Source organism: Terrapene carolina, unplaced genomic scaffold, assembly GCF_002925995.2.
Source record: "Terrapene carolina triunguis isolate 2854851 unplaced genomic scaffold, T_m_triunguis-2.0 Scaffold714, whole genome shotgun sequence".
Classification (NCBI taxonomy): Eukaryota; Metazoa; Chordata; order Testudines; family Emydidae; genus Terrapene; species Terrapene triunguis.
In genome coordinates, this window is record NW_020665065.1 from 1624017 (window position 1) to 1649469 (window position 25453).

Below are 25453 nucleotides of genomic sequence, written 5' to 3' on the forward strand. Positions count from 1 at the left end.
GGGGGGGGGGGGCTTCTGGCATTGCACAGGCTCAGCGAGCCGCGAACCCCGGACAGAAGCGGCTCCCCAGCAGCCCCCTCTGCCTGCCCTTGTCCTGCCTGGAGTGCTCGGCGCTGCACCGAGGTGGGTGCGCGGCCAACCGGCCCCGGGCAGCTCTTCGGAGTTGCTTCTGAAGCACAAACAATCCAGGAGAACCCGAGGAATGACAAGTCGTCGTCCCCCCGCCCCCCAGGCAGCCGCCAGCGCTTGTTACCGCCCAACCCCCACTGGGTCCAGGGCCGGAACAGGCAATCCGCGGTCCTGGGCGCACCGGGGCAGCCCCATGGAGCGCCCATCGCCCCGCAGGGGCAGCCTCAAGGCCCCCTCCGCTGGCGAGGAGAGGCGGCGGCACGGGGTGCCCAGGACAGTACTTACCCCAACTGCGGGGGTGTCTGCTTCGCAACCCCCCCCCCCAGCAATGGAGTTTACACCCCACTGAGCTGCACGCGTCGGAGCAAGCGGCCCAGGCGCTCAGCAAACCCAGGCAGGCCCCGCTGCATTAGCGGCACTTGGGGCCGCTCCCCCCGGGAGTTGTAGCTTTCTTGTCAGTTACTCGGGGAAGCGTCTCCTCGCGGCGCTATTGTCTCGGGCCCCCGCTGCCTCGGGCAGATGGCGGCGTGTTTCTGACCCTCGCCTCCGTTCCCAGGGGCCTCTTCAGAGCACGCGGCCTAGACATTAAATCCAGTGACCCCGGGACCTGCCCGCCCCCGGCGCGGGCCGATAGCGCCTGTAGGGCCCGACTGTGTCTGCGATGATCCGGGCGCCCGAGCTACCCCCAGCCGAAGGCGGCTCCGGCAGCTGCCGCCGCCCCGGGGATCCTGTCACCCTCCCTGGGCCAGGCTGGAGCCCGGTGGGGCGAGACCGCTCGGCCTGGCTCCGCTCCCCCCGGGGAGTCTGCCGGCGGCACAGCCCGCCCCCCCTTCGCTAGCCCCGGCCGGCCCCCCCGCCGCTCAGCCTGACTCGGGCCGCGCCGGGCACCCCGGGAGCCAGGCCGGCTGGGACCAGCTTGCACCGGGTGCCAATCCAGAGCGGGGCCGAGGCAGCGGGGCGCCCGCTGAGCTGGGGGCAGTGGCAGGAGGCGCTGGGAGGGAGCAGAGGAGAACCAGGGGCTGTAAGCGGGCGCAGGGCCGGAGCCCGGCACTGGGGGGTTGTGGGGCCACTGGAGCGTTGGCGGGACCCTGAGGATGCGGGGAAAGGAGCGAAGACCCAGTGCAGCCATGGCCCGCTCCCACCACAAGGGCCCGGCGCTGCAGCCTGGCCAGGAAGGAGGCGCACCCCCGGTACCCGCCTGGCGCACCCTCGGTACCCGCCCCGCGCACCCCCGGCACCCCCCGGCGCACCCCCGGCACCCCCCAGTGCACACCCGGTACCGGCCCCGCGCACCCCCGGCACCCCCCCCGGCGCACCCCCGGCACCCGCCCCGCGCACCCCCGGAGCACCCCCGGTACCGGCCCCGCGCACACCCGGTACCCGCTCCGCCCACACCCGCCCGGCGCACACCCGGCACCCCCCGGTGCACACCCGATACCCGCCTGGCGCACACCCGGTACCCGCCGGCGCTAACCACCCCTCCCCGGCACAGTCCCGTCTGGGCGCTGCCCTCGCAGGCTCGTCCTCTTCTCCCCCGGCGCGGGACTCCGGTGGGGTCGGACCTGGGCTCCCGCTGGCAGCCACGTGAGACCCGAGTGGTTCCCGGCCCGCCCCCGCGTGTCACATCCTGCGGCGCAGCGACCCGGGGAGGGCGGCCGGGCCCTGCGCTCAGCACCCTGGACAGCAGCTCGGGCGGCCGGGGCCGGGGGCTGGTGCTGACAGGAGACGCTGCGCCGGGGGAGCCTGGGCAAACTCTCCCTCCGAGGGGCAACCAGCCGGCTCTGCGCGCCTCCCCTCCGCGCCTGGGGAGCCGAGAGGCCGGGCACCCCCAGCCCGGGGACCAGGCGCCGCTGCCCTCTGGCCCTGGGACCTGTCAACACCACACTGAGACTTAACTGTCCCAGTCCCCAAAGATGTCCTGCCCAGAGAGAGGAAACCAGATGACTTCACCCTTCCACTGGACTGATTAAGATCCTGACCAGCACTTGGATGCGAGCTCCTTTGATGTGTCCTTTCCCCTTCCCCACCGTCTTCTGCTCTTCCCTGTTTTCCATGTTCTGTCTCCTGTCTCATAAGAGTCTGGCTTAGCCAGTCAAGACAATGCCGCCTTTTGCAACACTGGTGTGATCATGTGAATGGAAAGGCAAGCTAAATGTAATGCCTTAAGCAGCTCAACAGTGGTGTGAAAAATAACATATAACAAATAGAAGAAAAGGGGAAGTGGATAGTAATGAGTATAAATCACAAGTAAGGAAATGTAGAAAATAAGGGAAGCCAAGGGACACAAGGAGAAATCTATGGCCAGCAGAGTTAAGGACAATAAGGAGTTTTTAAAACCTATTAGGAACACAAAGAATCCTGAGAATGGTATTGGTCCATTACAAGATGGAAGTGGTAGAATTATCAATAATAATGCAGAAAAGCCAGAGGTGTTCAATAAATATTTCTGCTCTGTTCTTGGGAGGAAACAGCTGATATAGTCTCATCATATGGGGATGATAACACTCTTTCCATTCCACTAGTATCACTGAAGGATGTTAAACAGAAGCTACTAAAGACAGACATTTAAAAATCAACAGGTCCAGATAACTTGCAACCAAGAGTTTTAAAAGACCTGGCTGAGGGCTTCGCTGGGCCATTAATGTTGATTTTTCAATACATCTTGTAGCATTGGGGAACTTCCAGATGCCTGGAAGAAAACTAATGTAATGCCAATTTTTTAAAAGGGTAAACCTGGGTAATTAAAGGCCTGTCAGCCTGGTAATGATCCCAGCCAAAATAATGGAGTAGCTGGTACAGGACTTGATTACTAATGAACAGGAGCACCGCCAGCTTTTCTGCCACCCTAGGCGGCGGAAGGTCCCGTCCCGAAATGCCGCCCCCCACAGAGGCGGCAGAAGGTCCGGCCACAGAAATACGGCCGTGGTTGCCACCTTCCAAATTGTAGTGCCCTAGGCAACCGCCTAGGTCGCCTAATGGGTTGTGCCGGCCCTGCTAATGAACTAAAGGAGGGTAATATAATTAATGCAAATCAATATGGGTTTATGGAAAACGGATCCTATTAAACGAACTTGATATCTTATTTTTTTAAACGAGATCATGTTTGGTTGATAAAGGTAATAGTGTTGATGTAATATACTTAGATTTCTATGAGGGGGGAGGGATAGCTCAGTGGTTTGAGCCTTGGCCTGCTAAACCCAGGGTTGTGAGTTCAATCCTTGAGGGGGCCACTTAAGGATGGGGGTAAAAATCTGTCTGGGGATTGGTCCTGGTGCAGGGGGTTGAATGAGGTCCCTTCCAACCCTGATATTTTATGAGTCTAAGGCATTTGACTTGGTATCACATGACACTTTGATTAGAAAATTAGAACAATATAAAATTAACATGGCACACATTAAATGAATTAAAATCTAATGCACTGATAGGTCTCAAAATAACTGTAAATGGAGACTCATCATCCAGTGGGTCTGTTTCCAGAACAGTCCCATAGGAATTGGTTCTTGGCTCTAATACTATTTAATATCTTTTATCAATGACCCGGAAGAAAACATAAAATCATCACTGATAAAGCTTGCAGATGACACAAAAATTGGAGGTGTGGCAAATAACAAAGAGGACAGGTCACTGATTCAGAGCCATCTGGATCACTTGGTAAACTGAGCATGAGCAAACAATATGCAACTTAAATTGGCTAAATGTCAATCTATACATCTAGAATAAAGAATGTACAGAATGGGGGGACTCTGTCCTGGGAAGCAGGGATCAGGGACTCTGAACAAGATTTGGTGGTCATGGTGGATAAGACCTGAACATGATGCTGTGACCAAAAAAGCGAATGCGATCTTGGAATCTCCACTTGGAGGAGAGGGGTTATTTTACCTCTGTATCTAATCTGGCACTGGTGTGACCGCTGCTGGAATACTGTGTCTTGGTCTGGTGTCCACAATTCAAGAAGGATGGTAAATTGGAGAAGGTTCAGAGAAGAGCCATGAGAATGATTAAAGGATTAGAAAACCTGCCTTGCAGTGATAGACTCAAGGAGCTCCATCTATGTAGCTTAACAAAGAAAAGGGGAAGGGGTGACTTGTTTATTATCTGTAAGTACCTACACAAGGAACAAATATTTAATAATGGGCTCTTCAATCTAGCAGAGAAAGGCATAACCAGATCCAATGGCTGAAAGTTGGAGCTAGACACATTCAGACTGGAAATAAGGTGCACATTCTTAACAGTGAGAGCAATTAATCACTGGAACAATTTACCAAGGGTCCTGGTGGATTCTCCACCACTGACTAGTTTTAAATCAAGGTTGGATGTTTTTCTGAAAAATCTGCTCTAGCACTTCTTTGGGGCAGTTCTCCGGCCTGTGTTAGACAGGAGCTCAGACTAGATGATCACTATGGTCCCTTCTGGCCTGAAAATGTAGAAATCTGTGAGTTTGCCAGTGGCTGATAGGACCTTGTGCTGGGTTGGGCCTATCATTTCCCAGCAGCTAGGCCTCAGGAAAGAAAGCCCTAAAGACAGATGCTGCCTTTCCTGTCTGTCCTATTCTCTTCTCCCTCTGCCAGTGACTCAGCCTTGCTGTGTCTTTAAAAGAAAGAGGCCAGGCCGGCCAAACAGCAGCAGCAGCTCAGAGCCCCTTTGTTCCCCCCAGAAGGGCGGTTAATGCACTTGGTACCATAAGAGACTGTCAAACAAGGGGTTTCCCCTGTAAAGATTAGTCCCTGGCACGAAGGGGTTAAGGGACACCCGCACCTGGCTGCATGGTTGCAGGTGCGGGACCCGGTGCCTCCCGGCTCACTGGTAGCAGTTAAATAAGGGGTTTTGCATCCGCTAACCGTCCTTAGGAGGCTGCCCCCCCGCCCAGCAATACAGGCCCCTGGGCTCTGGGGACGCGGGGCGGGCGCTCCCCTCGCGGGGCAGCAGGTGGTTGTGTTTGAAGCTCCGCTGAACGGCTGCTTGGGAAGCGACTGAGCCGCCCCCCCCAGCCCTACTGGGCCGAGCTCATCCCCCGGGAGGCCAACGGCCCGGCGGTGCCACCCCAGGGCCCTTTGCTGCCCCTGCCCGCTCCCCAGGCGGGGGTGACTGGGGCTGACTCCCTGCGGCTAATGGGGGGGGGGGTCGGCCAGAGCCCGGCTCCCAGCTCGGGCAGGGACAGAACCACCCAGCCTTAGACGCAGGCTGCCCCGCAGGGCGGCGGGAGACGGTCCCTGGAGCGGCCCCATCCGGAGGTTGGTGCGGGGCCCTGCGCTCAGCACCCTGGACAGCAGCTCGGGCGGGCGGGAGCCGGGGCCGGGGGCTGCGACGGGGCGATCCAGCCGCCTCTGTGCCCCCCCGTCCCGCCCCTGGGGAGCCGAGAGAGACGCCGCCGTCCCCGAGATCCCACCCAGGGAGCGGCCCACTGGTCCCGCGGGTCACTGCGCGGGGCGCGCCGCGTGGGTAGCTCCAGTCCGCGGGGCCCCGGGGATAACACGGGCCGCGCAGCAAAGCTTCCCACAGCGCCGGTCGCGTTCGGACTCGCAACATGCTGCGCAAACCTGCCCCCAGCCAGGGGCCCCGCGTGTCGGACGGGCCCAGCGGCGGGGCTGGGAGCTGAGGCAGGCGGGGTGGCTCCCCGAGACGAGCTTTGTGTCAGCACTGGGTCCACCCGCCTCTTAAACGGCGGAGACGCGTGCACAGAGTCGTGCGCGTAGCACGTGTCAGGAGAGGGAACCCTGAATATACGGGCCTGTATGTGCACACCTCTGCTGCCAGCATCGGTCCAGCGAGGGGTGTGTGTGTGTGTCTGTGTGTGTCTGTGTGTCTGGGGGGGAAGGGGGCGCGTCAATCCCGAGCGCTTTCCCAGGCGGTGTGTAACGCGCGCTGCAGAGTCACCCGAACGCTAGCGCGGGCTCTGGGACCGGGGCCAGTGCGGGGGCTGCGGGGCTCCCTGGCACCCGCTAAGCGCACAGAGCAGAGCCGGGCAGGTGAGGGGCCGGGCTGTGCGCGTAGCTGCAGCCAGTGCCCAGATCTCACTGCCCTGAGCCCAGGGCCCAGCAGATGGGGCGGCTGTTAATTGGCGGGGCCTCCTTGAGGAGCCAGCCCTGCCCCGGGCGTCCCTCCCCAGCCCTGTAACAAAGGCAAGAGGCGGGGCCCAGCAGAGGCGGCTCCATAAAAAGCCCCAGCCCCGGCTGGGAGCAACGATTCCACCCCTAGCAGCTCTGCCCGGCCGAGCTCCCAGCGATCCTGCCCCTGGACCCATGTCCCCGCGCAGCGCAGCGCCCGACGCGGCGCAGAGCTACAGCTCCAGGCTGGGGGCGCACAGGAAAACCGGGGAGGCCGCTGAGCTGCGGAAGGTGAGCGAGGGTCGCGCTCTAGCACTGGGGTCCCCTCGGATCCCGCCCCACATTCCTCGGCCTCCGCACCCCCCATGTAACCCCCTCAGCCCCTGGGCCTGACCCGCGCGCCCGCCTTGTGCCCCCGCTGCACCGGAACTGACCCGTGCCCTTGTGTGCCCGCAGACCCTCAAGCCGCTGATGGAGAAGCGCAGACGAGCCCGCATCAATGAGAGCCTCAACCAGCTGAAGACCCTCATCCTGCCGCTCATCGGCAAAGACGTGAGTACCAGCAGCCGGCACCGCGCTGCGCCCTGCGCCCCCCCCCCCCCCCGGCCGGCCCCGCGCCGCCCCCTGCCCCCCCCCCCGGCCGGCACCGCGCTGCGCCCTGCGCCCTACGTCCTGTGCCTCTCCGGTCCGGCACCGCGCTGCGCCCTGCGCTCTACGTCCTGCGCTCTCCGGACCGGCACTGAGCTGCGCCCTACGTCCTGCGCTCTCCGGCCCGGCACCGCGCTGCGCCCTACGTCCTGCGCCTCTCCGGGACCGCACGGCGCTGCGCTCTGTGCTGCCCGGGCCAGGCGCCGCCTAACCTGTCGCTTCCCCACGCAGAGCTCGCGCTATTCCAAGCTAGAGAAGGCGGATATTCTGGAGATGACCGTGCAGTTCCTCAAGGAGATCCCCGCCCCCTGCCCCCCCGTCCCAGGTGAGTGCTGCCTCCTCCCAGCCCAGACACCTGCTCGCAGCCGGGCCCAGGCCGGCCACAGGGCCAGCCCTTCCTCAAATCGCTCAGTCCGGGGAATCCCTCCGTCCCCAGGAACCCCCATGCAGACCACGTGTTCCTCCTGCTCCCCGGAGTCCCCCTTCCTTTATCCATTGCCAAGTATCTGACTTTATTCACCTGCGGCTGCAGCCCCCGATCCCTCTCCGTGCCAGGGCACGCTCCCCTTGCAGCTGCTGGGACTGGGCCCAGGGTGCAGTCCGGGCCTCTCCCTGCCATGGGCTGGCCAAGCCCCCCTGCCAAGGCAGCCCTGACTCCGCGGCTGAACACTGACTCGCTGTCTCTCTCCTCCAGACCCCGCCGAGAGTTACCGGGAAGGATACCGAGCCTGCCTGTCCCGCCTCACCAGCCTGCTGGCAAAGTCCCACCTCCTGGGCAGAGACTCGTGCAGCCACCTGCTGGAGCACCTGCAAAGGACCAGCGCTGAGCCCAGCAGCTGCCAGGACTGCAGCAGCCCCACGGACTCATGCCCAGCCTGGCGGAGGGCAGTGCTAGTCAGCCCGGCCAGGGGGCTGCGGGAGATCTCACCCCTTCGCCCCCAAGCTGCAAATCCAGGCATCTGGAGGCCCTGGTAGAGCGGCGGACTCTGCACATCTCTGCCTGTACATAGGAGAGCCCAGCTATTTATTTGTACATTGATCGCCCTCTTCCTTTCCAGTGTAAATACCATATACAGCCCCGCCTGGGCCTGGGCGGCTCAGCACGTGGTCCCAGTGCGGGTGACAAGGCAGCGGGGTGAAGTGGAACCTGTCTCCTGGGCCTCTGAACTGCACACTGCTTGCTTGGCCAGAGGCCGACTGGCCCTTGCTATGGAGTCACTAGAGTTTCGTATGCGGGAGACACTTTATATTTTCATACAAATAAAATGCTCTGACTGAAGCAACCTGGCCTGTGTGGTGGTGTGGTGCCTGGGCATGAGCTAGCCGTGTCGCGCTCTGCATTGCAGGCCGGGTGGGGGACCCCGTGCAGGGGACAGCCCGAGGCCTAGGTCCTAAGTTGCCCTTTGTGCCTGTGGAGGCTCCTGACATCCAGGTGCGCTCAGCATGGAGGGGAGCAGGGCTGGAGTGGCCATGGGGAGCGTGTCGCTGCTGGCACAGCAAATCCCCTGCTGTGAGGATGGCCAATCCCTGGCACTAAGCTAAGTGGATGGAGCATGGGCACCTGTCCCGTTCTGGGTCCGGCGAGTGGATGGCTCCCCACATGCACCAATCACCACTGAGCCGCGGCACCAGCAAGGGATGACAGGGCTGCCCTCCTCCACTGAGACTTCTGCCACCCAGCTGGATGCCAAGGTATCGCTGCACAGTATCCTGGTCCGGACACTAGTCTGGGCCTAGTGCCTGTCTGGGGTGGATGCACGTGACCTCTGGCTAGAGGATGGGTCTAGTGACGGTTCGTAGAGGCGGAGGGTTGCATGGGGATGTTCCTCCTGGGACCGAAACAGGCACCTGGGGATGGGGGCAGCTAGCATCATACTCAGCACTTTCCATCTTCAGAGCACGGTACAGAGTCTGAATTTGCTGGCCAGGGCCTAGTACTCCTGCTCCACTGCAAATGGGGCCATCACTGGCCACTAGAAGTTCTCCGTCCGATTAGAACAGAGGAGGGGGAGTACTTAACAGGGAAGCTACAAGGGAAGCCAGCATTGCTGGGAATCCCTCCGCCTCGCTGCTGACCCCCTCTGACCCAGGGGCCGCTGTGGTCCAGCAGCTTGTATTGGGGCTAGAAGTCAGGTGCCCTGGGATCTCAGCTGGGCTTTGCCACTGGCTCAGTGCATGACTATATCCAAGAAACTGAAACCTGCTGGTGGTGGGGGCCCACCACTGCTGACAATCAGCCCCTTGTTTAGGTCACTTGAGGCACCCAAGTTTGAAAATGTTGGCATTTATCTGACTCAGTTTCCCCACCTGTAAATTGTGCTGATAATACTTACTCACCTTTAAGTGCTTTGGATGCAAGCCTGCCTCTTCCCTCCCTTCCCCCAGTGCACATTATTATCATACTGTTAAAGTCCAATTTCTCAGCTCTAAGGTTACTTGTAGATATTATTTTTTTCTGAATCAGAACTCCCAAGGTTTTCTCTCTCATAATCAAAAACTGGCCTGGCAATTTCAGGTGGAACACTGCCTGCCTGAACAGTTTGTCTACTCATCGGGTTTCCATGCTGGTTTTGGTTCTCTGTAGTTTTGGGTTCATGAATGGGAGTTTTAGCCCTTTTGGAGTCCAGGAGCCTCGAAAGGTAGCCGAGATGGCTGCTTAGCTTTGGGGTGGGTTGGAAATGCTAATTAATTTCAATCAGATTAAAATTCCCAGCAGCTGTGTTCACAGAAATGTATTCTTTTCTTTGGAAGACTTTTCCTAGCCTATCCTAGCACAGATGTGAAACACGTTTACTATAAAGTCAGTCCTGCAAACCTGTTTCCAACCTGCTCTCGAAAGGAGACGGCATCGAACACCAGCAGCATCCTGCTACCTGCATGAATGTGTCTGTGTGGCTTCTGCCCCTCAGTCCAGCTTCAGCCCAGGCATCGTGCTAATTACTTCAACATGCTGCAGCACAAACTCTCTCCCTGATGCAATGCTCTGGCATCTCCCCTGTTGTTCAGCTACTAAGGTCATGTCTGGTCTTGTCCCTAACCTTGCAGATTGGCAAACCAGAACCTTTTTCAGGCCTTGAATTTGCCTCCTGGGGGACTCTTGCAAATACATGGCCATGGCAGGGCAGGGGAGTGGCAGTGGCATAAACCTGTTCTACTTGCTATGAGGAGATGGACCACCCCTTCCTTTGGGGAGCAAGGCCCTCGGTATGCAAGCACTTCCAGCTAGACAGGCCTGGAGGTGGCAGACACTTGCAGATCTCTTTATGAGAGGAAGTAGATTGGTACAAACCAGACAAACAACCTGCCCTAGTAGGCTGGGCCCCAGGGCAGAGGGGGAGGGAATCTGAAAGTTACACCAAGCCCTTGAGTTTCTGAAGAGTGAGTCAAATTCTGTCCAGGCCTGAGAAGTTTTTAGTCCCTCCCATAACCAGGCACCCACCTAAAATGCAGAGGAGCTGATCTCAAATGCTGTGGGTTTCTACACTGGGGCACAGCAGAGTCCTCACACCTGGGACTGCACATGGTGCCAGGGACCTGAGCTGCAGACCCCACAACCCACCATGTCATTCCTCCTCTTTCTAATTACAGACCCATCACCTCCTCCTCTCCCACGTGCGGGGAAATGACTCCGAAAACTCTTGGGCCAACACTCTCCTCCAGGCAGCGTGGAGCTGAGATGGGGCACCCCACATTGCATGCACAGGCCAGAGTTCTGACATCGACCGCCTGCACCTCTCTGCTCAGATGTACACATCGCCTCTGTCTCTGCCCACAACGGCAGGCGGCTGGCGCAGTAGCTGTGTCTCTATCAGTGCCGAGCAGCAGTACTGGAGCCACGTGATCCTAGGGGTGGTTAATGGCCGTTCGCTCTCCCCACATTGCCTTGCCCAACCCCCGGCTTCCATGTAACGCTCACCCATGTAGCTTGTGGGCAGGAGGTGCAGCAGCTGCATGTCAGGATGCAAACATTTCCCCTCTCTGTGCTACTCCCATCCATACTGCAGAACCAGCCTGTGGGTCAGTATCTTCATGAGCTCTTGCACATAACCCAGCCACCAGCTCAGGCTCTCCAGGCGCAAGGGGTGGGTGAAGGAAGCAAGGAATGTCCGGACTCTCAGGTGTCTCGGGGAGGTTGTAACGGTGTGTGGGGAAGGACGGCCTTGTGCTTAAGGCACTGGACAGGGATGTGTCTTCAGTCCCTGTGTGAACCTAGCCAAGTGCCACACATCTAGTCAAGCGCCCCCTCTTGGCATCTTACCAGGCTGCTGTGAGGGTACCCATCTTACTGGGTCTTGCGGGCTTTAAGCCTCTGGAGTCTGAACCGAGTCCAGGCAGGGTCCCTGGGTGCAGAGTTCCTCCTGGGTTCAATGGCCTAGCTCCTGTTCCTACTGCTGACCCTCAGCTCCCCCGTGGCTGAAACAGCCTTCCTCAGATCTCCAGGCGGGCGGGTGTTCTGGGTCCACAGGGTAACCGACAGCCTCCACACAGGGTTCCACAACATCGCTGCTCTTTCTTTAAGGACATAAGAAATACACTGATCTACGTCCTCTGGGCATTTACCTGCTTCCGTTTCCTCACCACCCTGCAGCATTTTTTAGGTTGGCGTCCTCTGAGATGTCCAGGACCTTCTGCTGCAGCTCATGGCTTGAGTTCTGAGCCAGGGAGCCTCTTTCTCCCTTTAGGGCAGTTCACTTTCTCTGACCTTGGTTGGTTCCAATAAGGCTAAATCCAACCCCTGTTCCATCTCGTTCTCTCCTGCCCAAAGCCTCCTGTATCTGTCTGTGAGTCCCTTGAGTTTATAGTCCCACCATCAACACCTGGTTTCTTTCTCCTGCTGCTGCTGTTAATTCCCCCCCCCCCATTTCTCCCCCCCCCCCCACAGACAAGCTGGAGGAAGTGGCTTTTCCCAGCTCCAGCCAACGTCCTTAGTATACCTATTGACCTGTCAGAGAATAGTCATTACGTCTAACTACTCTCCATTATCTAGTCTGGGAGAAACATACTTTCAGGCTTGTCACCAATGGTGGATACATCTAGACATAGAGGCATTTTATGTTACGTTAGTTTTCATAAGGACAACTGCACAATATCTTAAGTTGTACAGACAGATTCCCCAGATCATCACACCAAATCACTCCACCACCCTGGGACTCAGTTCCACACCTGTCAAATGGGATGTCAGAGGGTGACACTGGCCCTTTAAGAGGGAAGAGGCCAGTGCATCTGTGACTGGTCAGCTGACTCCTCCAATCGAGCTTAAAAGAGGGCATCTGGGCTATAGGGTGAGGAGTTCAGCAGGGAAAGAGGTGCTGGTGGTCAGGAGAGTCAGAAAACAATGGGTGAGCGCTGCTGAGAATTGCTTGGGAGAAAGAGACAGGAGATGTAGAAGAGGGAGCTGAGTTTGGATGGGGTCTGAAACTGAGCTGCTGGTGAGAACTGACTGATGTTGGGGTCCTCTGATGAGTGGAAGGTTCAACCTGTGGCCCTGGACAAAAGGCTGGGGGAAGCTGAGCCTTGAAGCAAGAGGCTGTCTCTGGAGGGCTGTGCTCTGAGCAGGGGTAGGAGCCCCAGACAGGGTGGTCTGGGGAATGGAACAGAATGGGGGCCCACTCTTGGGGGGATTGTGCTAAGAGTCAGGAGAGTGGTCACTCTCTGGTGGGCAGCCTGGAGCGTGAGGCCCTGGATCTGGGGTAAAAGGGATGGGGATCACAGTGCTGCTATTAACTCCTGGATAGGAGACCTGGAGGTGTTGTCCCTGAAGAGAGGAACTGTTATACCTTGTATGTTCAGTGTGGGCTTGTCAAGAGTGGTGTTACTACAAAGGTGTGGGGAGCTGGCATATGTGAATAAACTATGCCCAGAGATGAGACATTATATTGGAGACTGAGATGCTGCCCCTTAATGGGGAAACTGAGGCAGGTGCTCCTGTGATGTCAAGGCTTGCTGCAGGAGAGCACCACAGGCAGGGCACTTGCATGCAGCAATAAGGATCCTCCCACCCTTAGTGTGGCTGGTGTATTCTGAGTGCAAGCTGTCTGGGGAAGGCTGTACAGCACCCTGCACTGCAGGGGCCTGATCTCACCTGGAACCTCAAGGTGCTACTGGGATAAATAACAAACCTGTGAGCCCCAGAAGTGACAGGAACTCCAGGAATCTGCCTTCCTATGGACCAGCTGTGGGTGACTCTCCTGCTGTCTATGGGCTGAGTGCCTTGCTGCAGGGAAATGCCTGTCACAGGCAGGCTAGGCTGCAGGGCGCTGTGCATTGCACCATGCAGCTGGCTGGAACTGGCACTAGCCTCCGAGGGGGCTCTTGCTGCTCCTGCCCTTCCCACTTGGCAGTGACAACGGTGCTGTGTTGTGGCTCAGAGGGAAAGGCCTGGTGCAAACACAGCAAGCTGGAGGGAGAAAAGCTAGACGCAGGATGAATAAGGCAGCACAGCACCCCAGGGAAGGTGCCAGGAGAAAAGGCACTCTTCTCAAGGCTCTCCCCATCATGGCCCCTTGCTTGGATTGAGTTACTGTCTGAATATGCACCAAGGGTCTGATTTTTTTTTTTTTTTTTTTTTTTTTGGCGTGAACTTTTTCAGCTCCCTTTGGCTCCAGGTAGCATTAAAGGTGCTCAGGGCTTCTGAAAAATCAAGCCCTAACTATCTCCCCTAGCTGGGCCCACTTGGTCTGGGCTCAGTGTAGGTGCTATCAAATAAAAGCCAGTAAGAGGGCTTTTGCGTTTGGCTGGGCTCTGCAATGAGAGGAGTTGATATCTTTGAGAGGAGAGTGTTTATTCCATTTGAATGCAGGGCACCATGGTGAAGGCTAGAATAGCTACTCTCCATGCAGACTGACCCTGGCTGGCCAAGTAACATTTCACGTGGGATGATATTTTGCTTTAGAGCATTCACATCCTAGAAATGGCATCTTTGCAGAGATTGAGAAAGTGACCTAGACACAGAGGAGAATTCCCCTATGGGTATCTCTGAATTTGCTTGCTCACTAGACAGTCAGGTATTTGAACAGCTGATTGGAAATGCAGAGAGAGATCCTCCTCCTGTAGGCTGCTGTCAGCCACTCCCAACAATGAATTGCTCCATACAATCTGCCTGCCTGAAGATCACCCGCATTCTGGGCACATGGGAGACGCAGAGCCTTTTTAGACTGAGTTCTCACTGATTTGCTCCTGGCCAGTAAATAACACAGGCGCTTATGTATCCATGATGGGAAGGAAAAATCCAGCCCACACACCTGGTTGCTGCTGAGCTTCCTTACTGATGCGCTGCAAACTCCTGGTTCAGTCACAGATCTGGGAGCCGGCAACCCGGGAGTTCTAAGCCCAGCTTTGACACGGATTTCCCTCTCTGGTGTTGGGCTATCACTTAATGGCTCTGCCTCAGTAAAAGGAGAACGAGACTTGCCTACCTCCCAGCAGTGTTGTGAGGGTTAATTAATGTTTGTAAAATGTTTTGAAGCAAAACATGCTACCTAGTGTTAGAGGACACAGCCCACTGGCCAGACACAGGTAAATGGTTCTAATGGGGATTAGCACTTGGTTAAGAATTTATCATTCTCGGAAGCTTTGGATGTTCTCTGATCACTTTATTTCTTTACCCTTAAGAAGGATGGCTGCTCATTGCCATTTACCAGTAGAAAGCTTGTACTACTGTCAAGCTGCCCTGGGGTGATTCAAGAGCATGAATACCAGCCTCAGGGCAGGCTGTTAAGAACCAGGGCACAAACCCCAAATTAGTGGTGAGTTCTGTACTTGGATTTCACCAACCAATTATCAAGCGTAAACTCTTCAGGCTCCAAAACAGCCTAACCATGAGTCACAGACAGTGCCCTTAGGTACTCCTGTATGTCTTGCCACCTGGGCTAATCTTACCTGTGTGATAGAAGGTCCCTTACATCAAGGCTTACAGCAATAATTCAGGTTACTCCCAGTCTCAAAGCACTAGTCACTTACCCCAGCTCAATTGCACTTTAGATCTCACACCAAAGAGACCGCTTTTAGTTTATCATCGGATTCTCTATCAGGATTTATTATATAGGAAAAAGAAACAGTTATTTACAGGGTTAAAGCAGGTAAACATGGAGAAACACAATCTTATGTTTCCAAAAGAAATAGAAGCATCTCTAATAAGCAAGTTCTTTATGGCTAACCCAGGCTAAGCACTGGAGGACTCTTGCTTATGCTGCTTCGTCCTTCCCCCCCCCCCCCCCGCCCCAGAGCCCAAGCAGTATAAAGATCCAGTTCCTTCTTGTGATGGGTTTTTATTCCCTCTTCCCACCCCCCCCCTTCTGCTTCGCACTGCCAACTCCGCTGATGGGCAGAATTCACTTGCAAGATTCATCTTCATGCGGGGGAGGGAGGAAGTAAACAATGAAGTCTCTTGTCCTCTTTAATTTTCCACTCTAGTCCATGTGGTGCCATGGGCCTGTCTGGTCAGGCTGGACGTAACATCTTCAGCATTTCACACTAGTTAATGTCTCTCTCCTGTCTGGTGATTTACACAGTTACAAAGCGAATACTCAGATATTACCTTACAACATGGGATACCAATGTTACCAGTGAGATTAACGCAGCCAGCAACTCATAAGCATGCCATAAAGTCTAAACCCATTCTTATCGTTCTAACACCTACTTTAAAAATGCTACCACACAGGTGAGCCAGACTGATTCCAGCCAGGTATTTGTCAGGGTTCACCTGAGGCAGGGCTTGGCATGAGCTGGCACCTGGCTTGCCAGCATCACAACTACCACTCTGGATGGACTCTCCCTTTGTAGGCCCGCTCAAAGAAGTGAGGTTTTTACTCACGAAAGCTTATGCCCAAATAAATCTGTTAGTCTTTAAGGTGCCACCAGACTCCTTGTTGTTTTTGTAGATACAGACTAACACGGCTACCCCCTGATACTTGATACAAAGGGAGAGTCTCCCTCTATTCAACATTGGCGAGGCCTCATCTGGAGTACTGTGTCCAGTTTTAGGCCCCACACTACAAGAAGGATGTGGAAAAAATAGAGTCCAGCGGAGGGCAACAAAAATGATTAGGGGGCTGGGGCACATGACTTATGAGGAGAGGCTGAGGGAACTGGGATTGTTTAGTCTGCAGAAGAGAAGAATGAGGGGGGATTTGATAGCTGCTTTCAACTACCTGAAAGGGGGTTCCAAAGAGGATGGATCTAGACTGTTCTCAGTGGTAGCAGATGACAGAACAAGGAGCAATGGTCTCAAGTTGCTGTGGAGGAGGTTTAGGTTGGATATTAGGAAAAACATTTTCACTAGGAGGGTGGTGAAGCACTGGAATGGGTTACCTAGGGAGGTGGTGGAATCTCCTTCCTTAGAGGTTTTTAAGGTCAGGCTTGACAAAGCCCTGGCTGGGATGATTTAGTTGGTGTTGGTCCTGCTTTGAGCAGGGAGTTGGACTAGATACCTCCTGAGGTCCCTTCTAACCCTGAGATTCTCTGATTCTAACATGAACACTCACAATGGTGCCAATGATCCCAAGTGCAGTACTGGAGTGTAAGGTTTTCTAGGTGTGCAGGAACTCAGGAGTCACTCCATGCATGGCCACTGGTCCCTGCATCTATCTCTTCCTCTTCAGGTTACATCCTCTCCCACCACATCCATCCCAGGTCCTGCACCAGACCATCTTCCTGCCAGTTGGGATAGGCTGGCCAGAGCCCGTTGTACGCTAGATCAGCCAGCAGTCTCATAGCACAGTGATGCTAAATTTGTCCTCCCTGCCCCAAGGTTTCTTCCTCAGAAATGCCAGGCTCTGCCAGCCTAGGAGTGAACAACTAGACCCTCAAATCTGAAATGGTCGGAGGAGCACAGCTCTCCTGTGCTAGCTTGCTGTACGTCATCGTTCCTAGGGCAGGTGACTGACCTACTTTCCTGCGAGCAGCCTTGGTGGGGGGAGAAGGATGGAACAGGGAACATGCCAATCATTCCCTCTGTGCAGATTTTCACCTGTAAATTCCAAGCACCCCTGCCCCCCAAAAAGGATGACCAGAGCACTGGGAACCCCCATCCTTTAGTTCCCATTCACTAACCACTGGGAAAATCTGAGCACCTACCAGAGTAACTGCATCAACTACAGCTTAACTTAATTACGGGTTGTTCTCATCACTTCCACCCATTCCTGAAAACCAGGACCTGTTGCAAAGCCATTGCTCAACCTAAGACAAACAGGAGGGGGAGGGAGGGGGGGAGAGAGAAGCCTGCCAGGAGAAAGTTAACACCCCCGTGTTTTACCAGATTGAACTCTGGTTCCTTGTCTGTTCAGAGTGTTTGTATCTTAGCCTTGTCTACACAGGAGAAATTCTGCAAAAAATTCCCATGGTTGCTACCACCAGCGCTGGCAAACTTGGAGGCCTTAGTGCAGACCGGACACTAGCTGTTGCTGGCAATGTAAATGCCATGCTCAGGATCTCTTCAATCTGAGTCTGACTTTCAGGGGGGCTGGGTATGCAAAACTCCAGCGGACTCTGTGAGGAACTGCAGGTAGGTGCTCGGCACCTTTGAAAGCCAGGCCCCATTGTGGACCCCTGCAGAGCTGAGCCAGGGGAGAAATGGTGGGAAATTTTAGCCCATCTTCCCTAGGCCTGACAGTGCTTCTGTTGCTGCTCTGGGAGCTGCATCATTTCTGACAATGAAACGCTAGTGGGGGTTCAGACTCATTAGCCAAAAGGTTTTGTTCAGTGCAGGGTGTTTCTGCAGACAATGGAAACCCTTAATTAACAATGAGACATGGCAGGGAGAGGCCACCACTGGAGGCCTCGGGTGGTGTTACAAGGCATGGAGCTGAAGGCCAAGTAACTTTCATCATCCGAGCACAAAAGACCACTTACTCTCCAGAAATGGGGAGCGCCACCTCCTCTGCTGATACAAAGCCCCTGAGGAGAGAGGTCAGCTCCAGCCATGTGCTGGGGGTCGCAGGCATGTCTGCCATGGGCGTGACATCGCTGACAACTAAGCCCGGAGTCACCTGTGTGTCTGGAATGCCGCCAGTTATTTGGAGCAAGGCCACAAAGCCCATTTATTCTGCCAGCCCAAGAGCCCTATAGAATCATAGAATGTCAGGGTTGGAAGGGACCTCCGGGGGTCATCTAGTCCAACCCCCCTGCTCAAAGCAGGACCAATCCCCAACTAAATCCATACAGCAGGCCAGTGCCCAACACACTGCCTGGCCCGGCAGCTCTGCCTGGAGCTGTGACCTGTGGGACGTGGCTGGTATTCCCAGCTGAATGTTCAGCCTCTCCCAGGGCATCTGAAATATTCCCCTGAAAACTGACAGCTGGGAATCTTCCTGCAGAAACAGCCTCTCCCTGGCTTGGGAATATTTCATCCTTATTGCTTTTCTGGCTCCTGCTTTTTGCCCAGCATCCAAGGCAAACCCAGACTTTACACAGGTTTGTTCCTGGGGTGACACCCTGCAAAGGAGGCCACCAAGTCCCAGCTCCGAGCTCAGGAGCTCTTTGCATCCCTTGAGAGGATAGTGTGATGTGGGCTCTGTACGGAAGGACTATATTGCTGGCATATAAAACAGAGGTTTTGTTCCACACACCACATGTCAACAGCAATGCAGCCGCACTCCTCCCTGTTGGACAGTCACTGGGTTTCTGCTGTTCCGTTCTCTCCTGCCAGTGGCGGATTAGCCACTGGGGCCCATCCCTGGGTGCCCCCCTGACCCGCTCTGCCTGGAGCTCCTGCTGGGGAGTGGGGGAAGCCCCCACCCCCGCTCCCCAGCATGAGTTCCAGGTGGGCTGAGCATAACAAGCCCCCGCTCCCTGGCAGGAGTGCTGGGCAGAGGAAGCCCCCATGCCCTGACCCCACTTCCCCGGCAGGAGCGCTAGGGGGGGCAGGGGGTGGGACTGCAGGTAGAAGGGCTGGGGAGGGGCCCCCACTTGCTCTGGCCCAGGGCCCCCCAATCACCTAATCCGAAGACTCTTGGGATATTTGTCTCCCTGCACAAATGATCCAGAAGGTCAAACAGATTGTGCAGGAATAAAGGAATGTACAAGTGAAACTGCTTCTCTGAAGTGCTGCCTGCCAAATTCAGATGCACTGCGTGTTTGCACCTGTTAGCCTGACTCTGGCAAAGGGTGGGAGAGGTCAAAATATGAGTTTCTTTAGGTGTGCATAAGATGGGTAAATAGCTCATTACTGGGGCTAACTGGGCAAATTCTGCCCCAAGTTCTATCTCGTATCTTACTGCCTTCAGGGGGGATACTCTGAATTCACCCTATTGTAACCCAGAGCAGAATTTGACCTTCTATTCCTTTAATAAACTCTACAATCCCTCTGTCCGTCACTGGGTATAACCACCTCTGCAATCCCATGGAGTGCGCTCAGTCCACATGCGAGACTTCCACTGAAAAGGAACGGCTACAGCCTGCCCTCTTTCCATTCAGCTATGACCTCCTGGGGCAATGGGATTGCAGACATCTAATCAATATCCATGATGCTGCACGCACTTGCACCCGGACTGAATGCATGTGGAGTCTGCACTCTGACCGGGGGAATCCTCCATATACTGAGGACTCCAACCCTCTCTCATTTCCTACAGCTCGGACAAATGTCAAGACAAACCAGAACTTTCCTGTCTGCACTGGGGCTGTGTCTCGGCCTCTGTAAAAGAGGGGCACGTGTGGGTCTGTGAGCATGAGTGTCTGTCTGTGTGTCTGTCTCTGTCGCCGAGTGTCTGTGTGGCTCTGGCTGGGGATCTCCTGGGTGGCAGCGGCGCTCTGTTCAGGGCTGCAGGGCTCCGGAGAGCTGCCCAGACTTGCGGCACAGAGAGGCAGCTCAGCCACCCACGGTGGCTCCCAGGGAGTAAGCAGTTTCGCTCGACATTTCCAGGGTTCCGGGCCATGCCTCAGGCACCGCAGGGATTGGTAACAAGCCTTTCGATTACCACCTCAGCAGCGTGGGAAAGGAGTGAGGTGACTTGGCCCAGACACACACACGTGTCTGGGTGTGCGTGTCTCGCTCCAGCCAGGCTCCTGCAGGAAGCCACAGGTGAGCACTGCACTTGGCAGCACTAGGGCAGAGCAGTGTCACGGGCTAGCGCCTGCCGCACACAAATCCCAGCGAGACCTTGGCAATGCTGCACAGGAACTGCTCATCAGACACGGATCTGGCGGCTGGGTTCCCAGCTCCCGTCTGATCAGCATCCACTGCAGAGCCCATGGGACGCAGGCCTGGGAAGAGCTGTGCAGATTGTAAGCTCCTCAGCGTGGGGATTGCCTCTTGCGATGGGTCTGCGCGTTGGGGTTGTGGGGGCTTTTCGGTCCTATTGTAACACACACAACAGCAGCACTGGTTGGAAAGTGCCGTGTCTCTGCCTGCTGGGCAGCTCCAGCCCAGCACCCTGCCCCCCAGGGACCTGCCCACTCTGCATGGCCTGGATTCAACCTGCTGCGGAGACCGCTGAGCCCGGCTCCAGATACTGCAGCTACTGCGCCCTGGAAGGGCTACAAAGCAAGAGCTTCTTAGCACGTCTGCGAATACCTGGGAGGTGACTGTCCCCGCAGCACCGGGATCCACTCCTGGGGCCAGGGGAGCCAGCTGCTACCACAGCATGGCCTGTCTCTGTGACCAGACTCCTGGCGCTCCTGTGTGTGTGTGTGGAGATGAGCTGGCAGGGGGCCGAGGGATGTCTGTGCCCCTCTACCCAGCATCCTGCCCAGGGAGCAGCAGTGACTGCTGTGGGGTGGCTTCCTGCAGAGCATTGAGCAGGGGAGTTCCTTGAGCACTATGGAGCTGGACTTCCAGGCAGCTGGAGGGGCTTTGGGGTCCCCGTGCTGATGGCCTGGGTCCCCAAGGATTTCTGTGCTCCCCTGGTTCTGGGGAATGGAAGCCCCTGCTTGTTCCGCAGGAGATATGAACCTGACTCCTGTGGGGGAAATCACAGGGATTTCTTTCCCCTCCTGCAGGCCTTTCGTTGGAAGGGGGTTGGGCTGGTATGCAGAGAGCAAGCCCCAATCCCCATATGATCCCAGTGATCTAGGGGCAGGAGAACAAGTGTGTCAGAGAAAATGGCTTCCTACTTCTCCCCAAACCTGTGCTGGGGTTTAGAACCAAACCTGAGCTAAACCTTGGTCATGGGTCTGAAATGCTGGGATGTTTTCTTGGCTAGTTTCCAGCTGGACCAGAAATGGAAGTGGCAGAAATCTCCAGACAAAACCCAATTTCAGGAGCCTCCAGCCCCAAGCCGACGCTGGAGAAGTTTAGCTAAAGTTCAGGGAAGTGCTGGAATTTTTGGGTGCTTCTCCAGAGTAGTCTGAACTTTTCCCATTGGTAAGCCAGAGCCTTTGCCATATTATGCCCTGAAGTGTGGGGAGGAAGATCAGTGGGTTCCCAGCTCCTGCCATGGGGCAAAGGGATAAAAAAATATTGAAGTTCAAAGGAACAAAGTTGGAGGCTGACCCGGAAATCTCCTGCCAGGAAAACTCCCATAATGAGCATCACACCGTCTCCGTGCATAACCCCTGCAGCTTGACAGCATCTTCCTGAGCCTGCGGGTGGAGCTGGGATCACAGTTTCGGTCTGGTGTCTCTTTCATAATCCATTAATGCATCTGAAACTCAATGCAAACAGCTTTAACAAATGAGATCCCTCCAGGAGTTCAAACTGTAATGAGTTGGAGCATGAAGCCTATGTCAGCTTGCCCTAAGGGCACTCAAACGATATAATTACACCTCGCCTCTGCTCGTCTAACACAAGGCGAGACGTGGGAAATTTAGAATGAGCCTTACATTTGTGTTTCCTTTTAACAATGATTTGTTAAAAGGTGTGAAAGAGTGACAGGGAGATGCTGTCAAGGTGGGTAGGCCAGAAATTTCACTGATCACCTTTAAAGTCTCAGTAATGGTCTCGTCTCCCAGTCATGCAGTCAGGGGCTGCCCGAGACAATATGCCCGCCTAGGCAGCTGCCTAGTTTGCCTGTAACTAGAGTGAACCCTGCAAGGCAGATAAAGCCAGGTCTGCTAATGGTGCTTTGGAAAAGGTCAAGGTCTGGGATGTTTCTTTGATAAGCAGTGTGTGCATTGGTGGTGCAATGATCCACCAGGTTCTGGTCCCTCCAGAATCTCAATTACATGGATTGATTTTCCCTTTGTGCTTGCATCATTCTTGAGCCTGTTTTGTTCGCTGGCAGTTAAATGACTTTTTGGCCTTATCTAGACTAGCTTTCCTCCCTCTCACCTTTCTTTTGCTGCCACCAATGTTGCTCCACTGGAGTAGCAGTAGCGGGAGCCCTAGTATAGATCAGATGCTGGCATTTTTACCTCCCTGAGCATTGTGGTAAAAATGTCTGCAGGAACCCTGTCTGCACTAGCACTGCCACCATTGATACCAGTCGTGGAGCTGAAACAGTGACAGCAACAGTGTGAATTTTTTGTTGAGGAAAAGTGAGGCTTTCTATGCTTTCTGCTAAGTGCTAATGCATTATAACCTAGGGATAGAATGTGATTAGAGCAGGGGCCAGAGTTGAGAATCAGGACTCCTGGGTGGAGTTCTTGTGTCTGGTAATCACTATGTGATCTGGGCCAAATCCCTTTGGCCACTAAGTCTTGACAATCTGGGTTTGATTGTAAGTGTGTGCCCTTCCAAGAATGGTCTGATAACCAATGAAATGTAATAAGACTGGTAAATTGCTTAAAAGGTTTGGATGGTGCCATTTCATTCCCTATAGAAGGAAAACTTGTGTAAGAGCAAGTCTGCATGTCCAGACAGTCACAGCGGATTTGAGTGCATGCTAACCAGTAAGCCTCTAGGTGTTGTCAATCAGGACACGAGCTGGCCACGTTTGGCAAGACGGGTGGAACCAGTGGACAAATTTCTCCTTGAGTGATTCAGCCAGAAGAGAGATCTGGCAATTTGTAGAGAATCATCTGCCAGAGCTCCTGGCGATTTAGATTTGATACATGACTCACACTACAGTAGATGTGGCACTTCCAAGGTTCAGCAGTTTGCAGAATTTGACATGTTCCTTTACAAGCACACCTAGTGGAGGCTCTTTCTTTAAGTATTAGGAGAAATTGTATTTCCGGTCGTCTCAATGACATTTGTTTGCAGTGGGACTGAAAATGGAACCTGAAAAGTGCATTTAATGTGGAATGTTTTGCAGCAAATTAGCACTGCTCATGAGTTCCCTGTAGGTATAACAATAAGACATGACAGAGTACAACTTAGCATGTAAGGTTGCAGACTTGGCAGAGTGTCCCTTTATTCTCATGTGGCTAAATGTGCCGTATTGCACTGAAACTCACTTACTTTTCCCTATTTTCTTTACATCTGTAAATCTCCTTGTGAAACCCAGAGGAAAGTTCAGTATGTTCACTCACCCGGTTGTGCATATAACATGTCTTCTCAGGATTTTTGGTTTAAAAAAAGAAAAGAAAAGAAAAATGTACTTTAATGTTTTACTGTTTGTTCTACAGCCCCCCAGTGAAACACATGCCATATGGGACACATCTCTGATAACTTTGCTGGAAACTTCACCTTTCTATTTCTGGACCTTCCCCCCCCCCCTCCCCCCAGCTCAAGGGATTTTTGGCATTTAATTTATCTATAATTCTTAAGCTGTTTGCTTTAATCACAAAAGGGTTTGCATGCAAAGTCCCCTATGTTGGGGTGCACCTAAGTACAAAATATCTTTCTGTGTGTGGCCCACATCTCTGATTCTTTGGCATGCTGCGTAGAAATACCACACTTTTTTCTCCAGATGATTTCAGCATAGATAGGTGTATTTTATCCTACTGCATTATGATTCATTCTGATGAAGATGCAATGCTAGGGTGCCCTGAACACTTGGGTGAGATGGATTAGTGAGATAATGCATGTTCTATCAAGTCAAGGGAAAACCAGCAGCTTTTCAGATTGATCCCTGAAATATGCATTGTTGAGAGTCAACTCCCAAAGGAGGGGCTTCTGAAAATACCCATCTCCTCTCCTCCTGGTGCTTGGGTGTTGAAGTCCTCCCCACAACCACACCACCAATCAATGAATCCCAGTAGCTACCAAGAAGCAGATACAGCACCCCCCACTTCCATCCAACACTTCTAACCAAACCCTCTGCACTGTATCAGCTGCACTGTCAGACAGTTCTCCTATTTTCAGGAGGAATGGCTGATTCCCTATAAATATTTTATTTCCCAGGCCAGCTTACGGTTCATTCTTGATTTCCGCCCCCCCCCCCTTGATTGCCTGGCAATTAACCAGAATACACAGTACCAGTCTCCAGTCGCTGCTCAGACTAGTTAGCCTTTTAAGATGCTCCTGGAGATTCCCTACAGCTGCTGACTTGGGAGATTTCCCTCCTGCCTCTCCAGTGCAGATTTGGTTCATTCCTGCCATTCTCAAGCCAGAAATTCTGGATCTCTTCACTCTGACGACCTCTCCTCTGTTTACACTGGCCTTTCCTGCTTCTCATGTGTTATGATGATCCTTCTGGTTTAGCTCAGTATCTGCCTAACCAAGGGCAAGATCCTGCCTTGAGCCCCCACAGGCGCCCTAGACAAGAGCACTGAGGGACTGGGGCTGGAGGCCCTCGGAGGAATACTAGATTTTGGAGCCAGAATTCCTGCTGGTGGCTCCCAGGAGCCATGCCAGAGCTCTGGAGAGGCAGCTGCTTCCTCTTCTTCCCACAGCATTTTAGTCAGCCTCTCTTGCTAACGTGTAAAGAGGCCTGTGGCAATGGGGGTTTTTACTGTTATGGGCAGCTGCTCAATAGGACGTGTGCTGAGACCACTGACTCATTTCACACAGGCTGCCAGTTCCCTGTGCCACTATAAATCCCAGAAGCTTTTCACTCCCTCTGCTTCAGGCAACTTGATTTTCTGAATGAAGTTAGGCCAATGCCTAGTCCATCTGTGGAGCTGTGTGTTACTAAGCACATTAATTCTTTGCTTCTCCCTTTTCCAGGGTTGGGAACAGACTGACATGCTGAGACCCCAGGGTGATTCCTGGCATTCAGCTGAAACAGTGAGAGGAAGATCCCCTTGTGCCCCCCAAAGCCCAGCCAATCCCCCCCAAAGTACATGAATAAAATGTACAAACTCAGAACCTCCCCCATGCAGAGCTTTTACCCCAAAGGTGAGAAGTGTCAGAGACTCCATGGACTTAACTGTCACTTTCCGTGGAAGGCGCTCAAATACTCTGGTGCTAGGCAGCAGTGCAAAGCAGTAAGCTAGACCGGCACATAGGCAGATATACTGTGAGGGGTGTAGGTTCTGCTTCTTTCCCATGGATCTTTCCACTGATGTTCTTCGAGTCTTAAATAAAATGCAAACCATGCAAATTAGGGTGACCAGATGGTCCGGATTTTATAGGGACAGTCCTGATATTTGGGGCTTTGTCTTATATAGGGTCCTATTACCCCCTACTCCCTGTCCCAATTTTTCACACTTGCTGTCTGGTCGTCCTAATGCAAATGAAATCAGACCAACCATGAATCAGTATAAATAATTGGCATTTTTGAAAATTCAAGAACCACTTTGTCCTTAAATAATAGATGAGGCAGAGAAAAATCCACAACTAGACATGGAAGAGAAGTGCAGTTTTAACACAAGATGGAGACAGATTGCCAAGTCATTGCTGCTGCTGCAGAGGATACAGCGTAGCACAAGAAAGC

At 54.3% G+C, this 25453-nt stretch overlaps 1 protein-coding gene across 1 annotated transcript; it reads left to right on the forward strand.

Moving 5' to 3' along the window:
• Window positions 1-6368: 6368 nt before the first annotated feature.
• On the forward strand, window positions 6369-7796 carry HES2 (hes family bHLH transcription factor 2). The gene is made up of 4 exons (XM_024207796.2): window positions 6369-6464; window positions 6630-6725; window positions 7053-7146; window positions 7516-7796. Exons 1-4 carry the CDS (start codon window positions 6369-6371, stop codon window positions 7794-7796), a joined length of 567 nt encoding a protein of 188 aa, XP_024063564.1.
• The last annotated feature ends 17657 nt before the right edge of the window (window positions 7797-25453 follow it).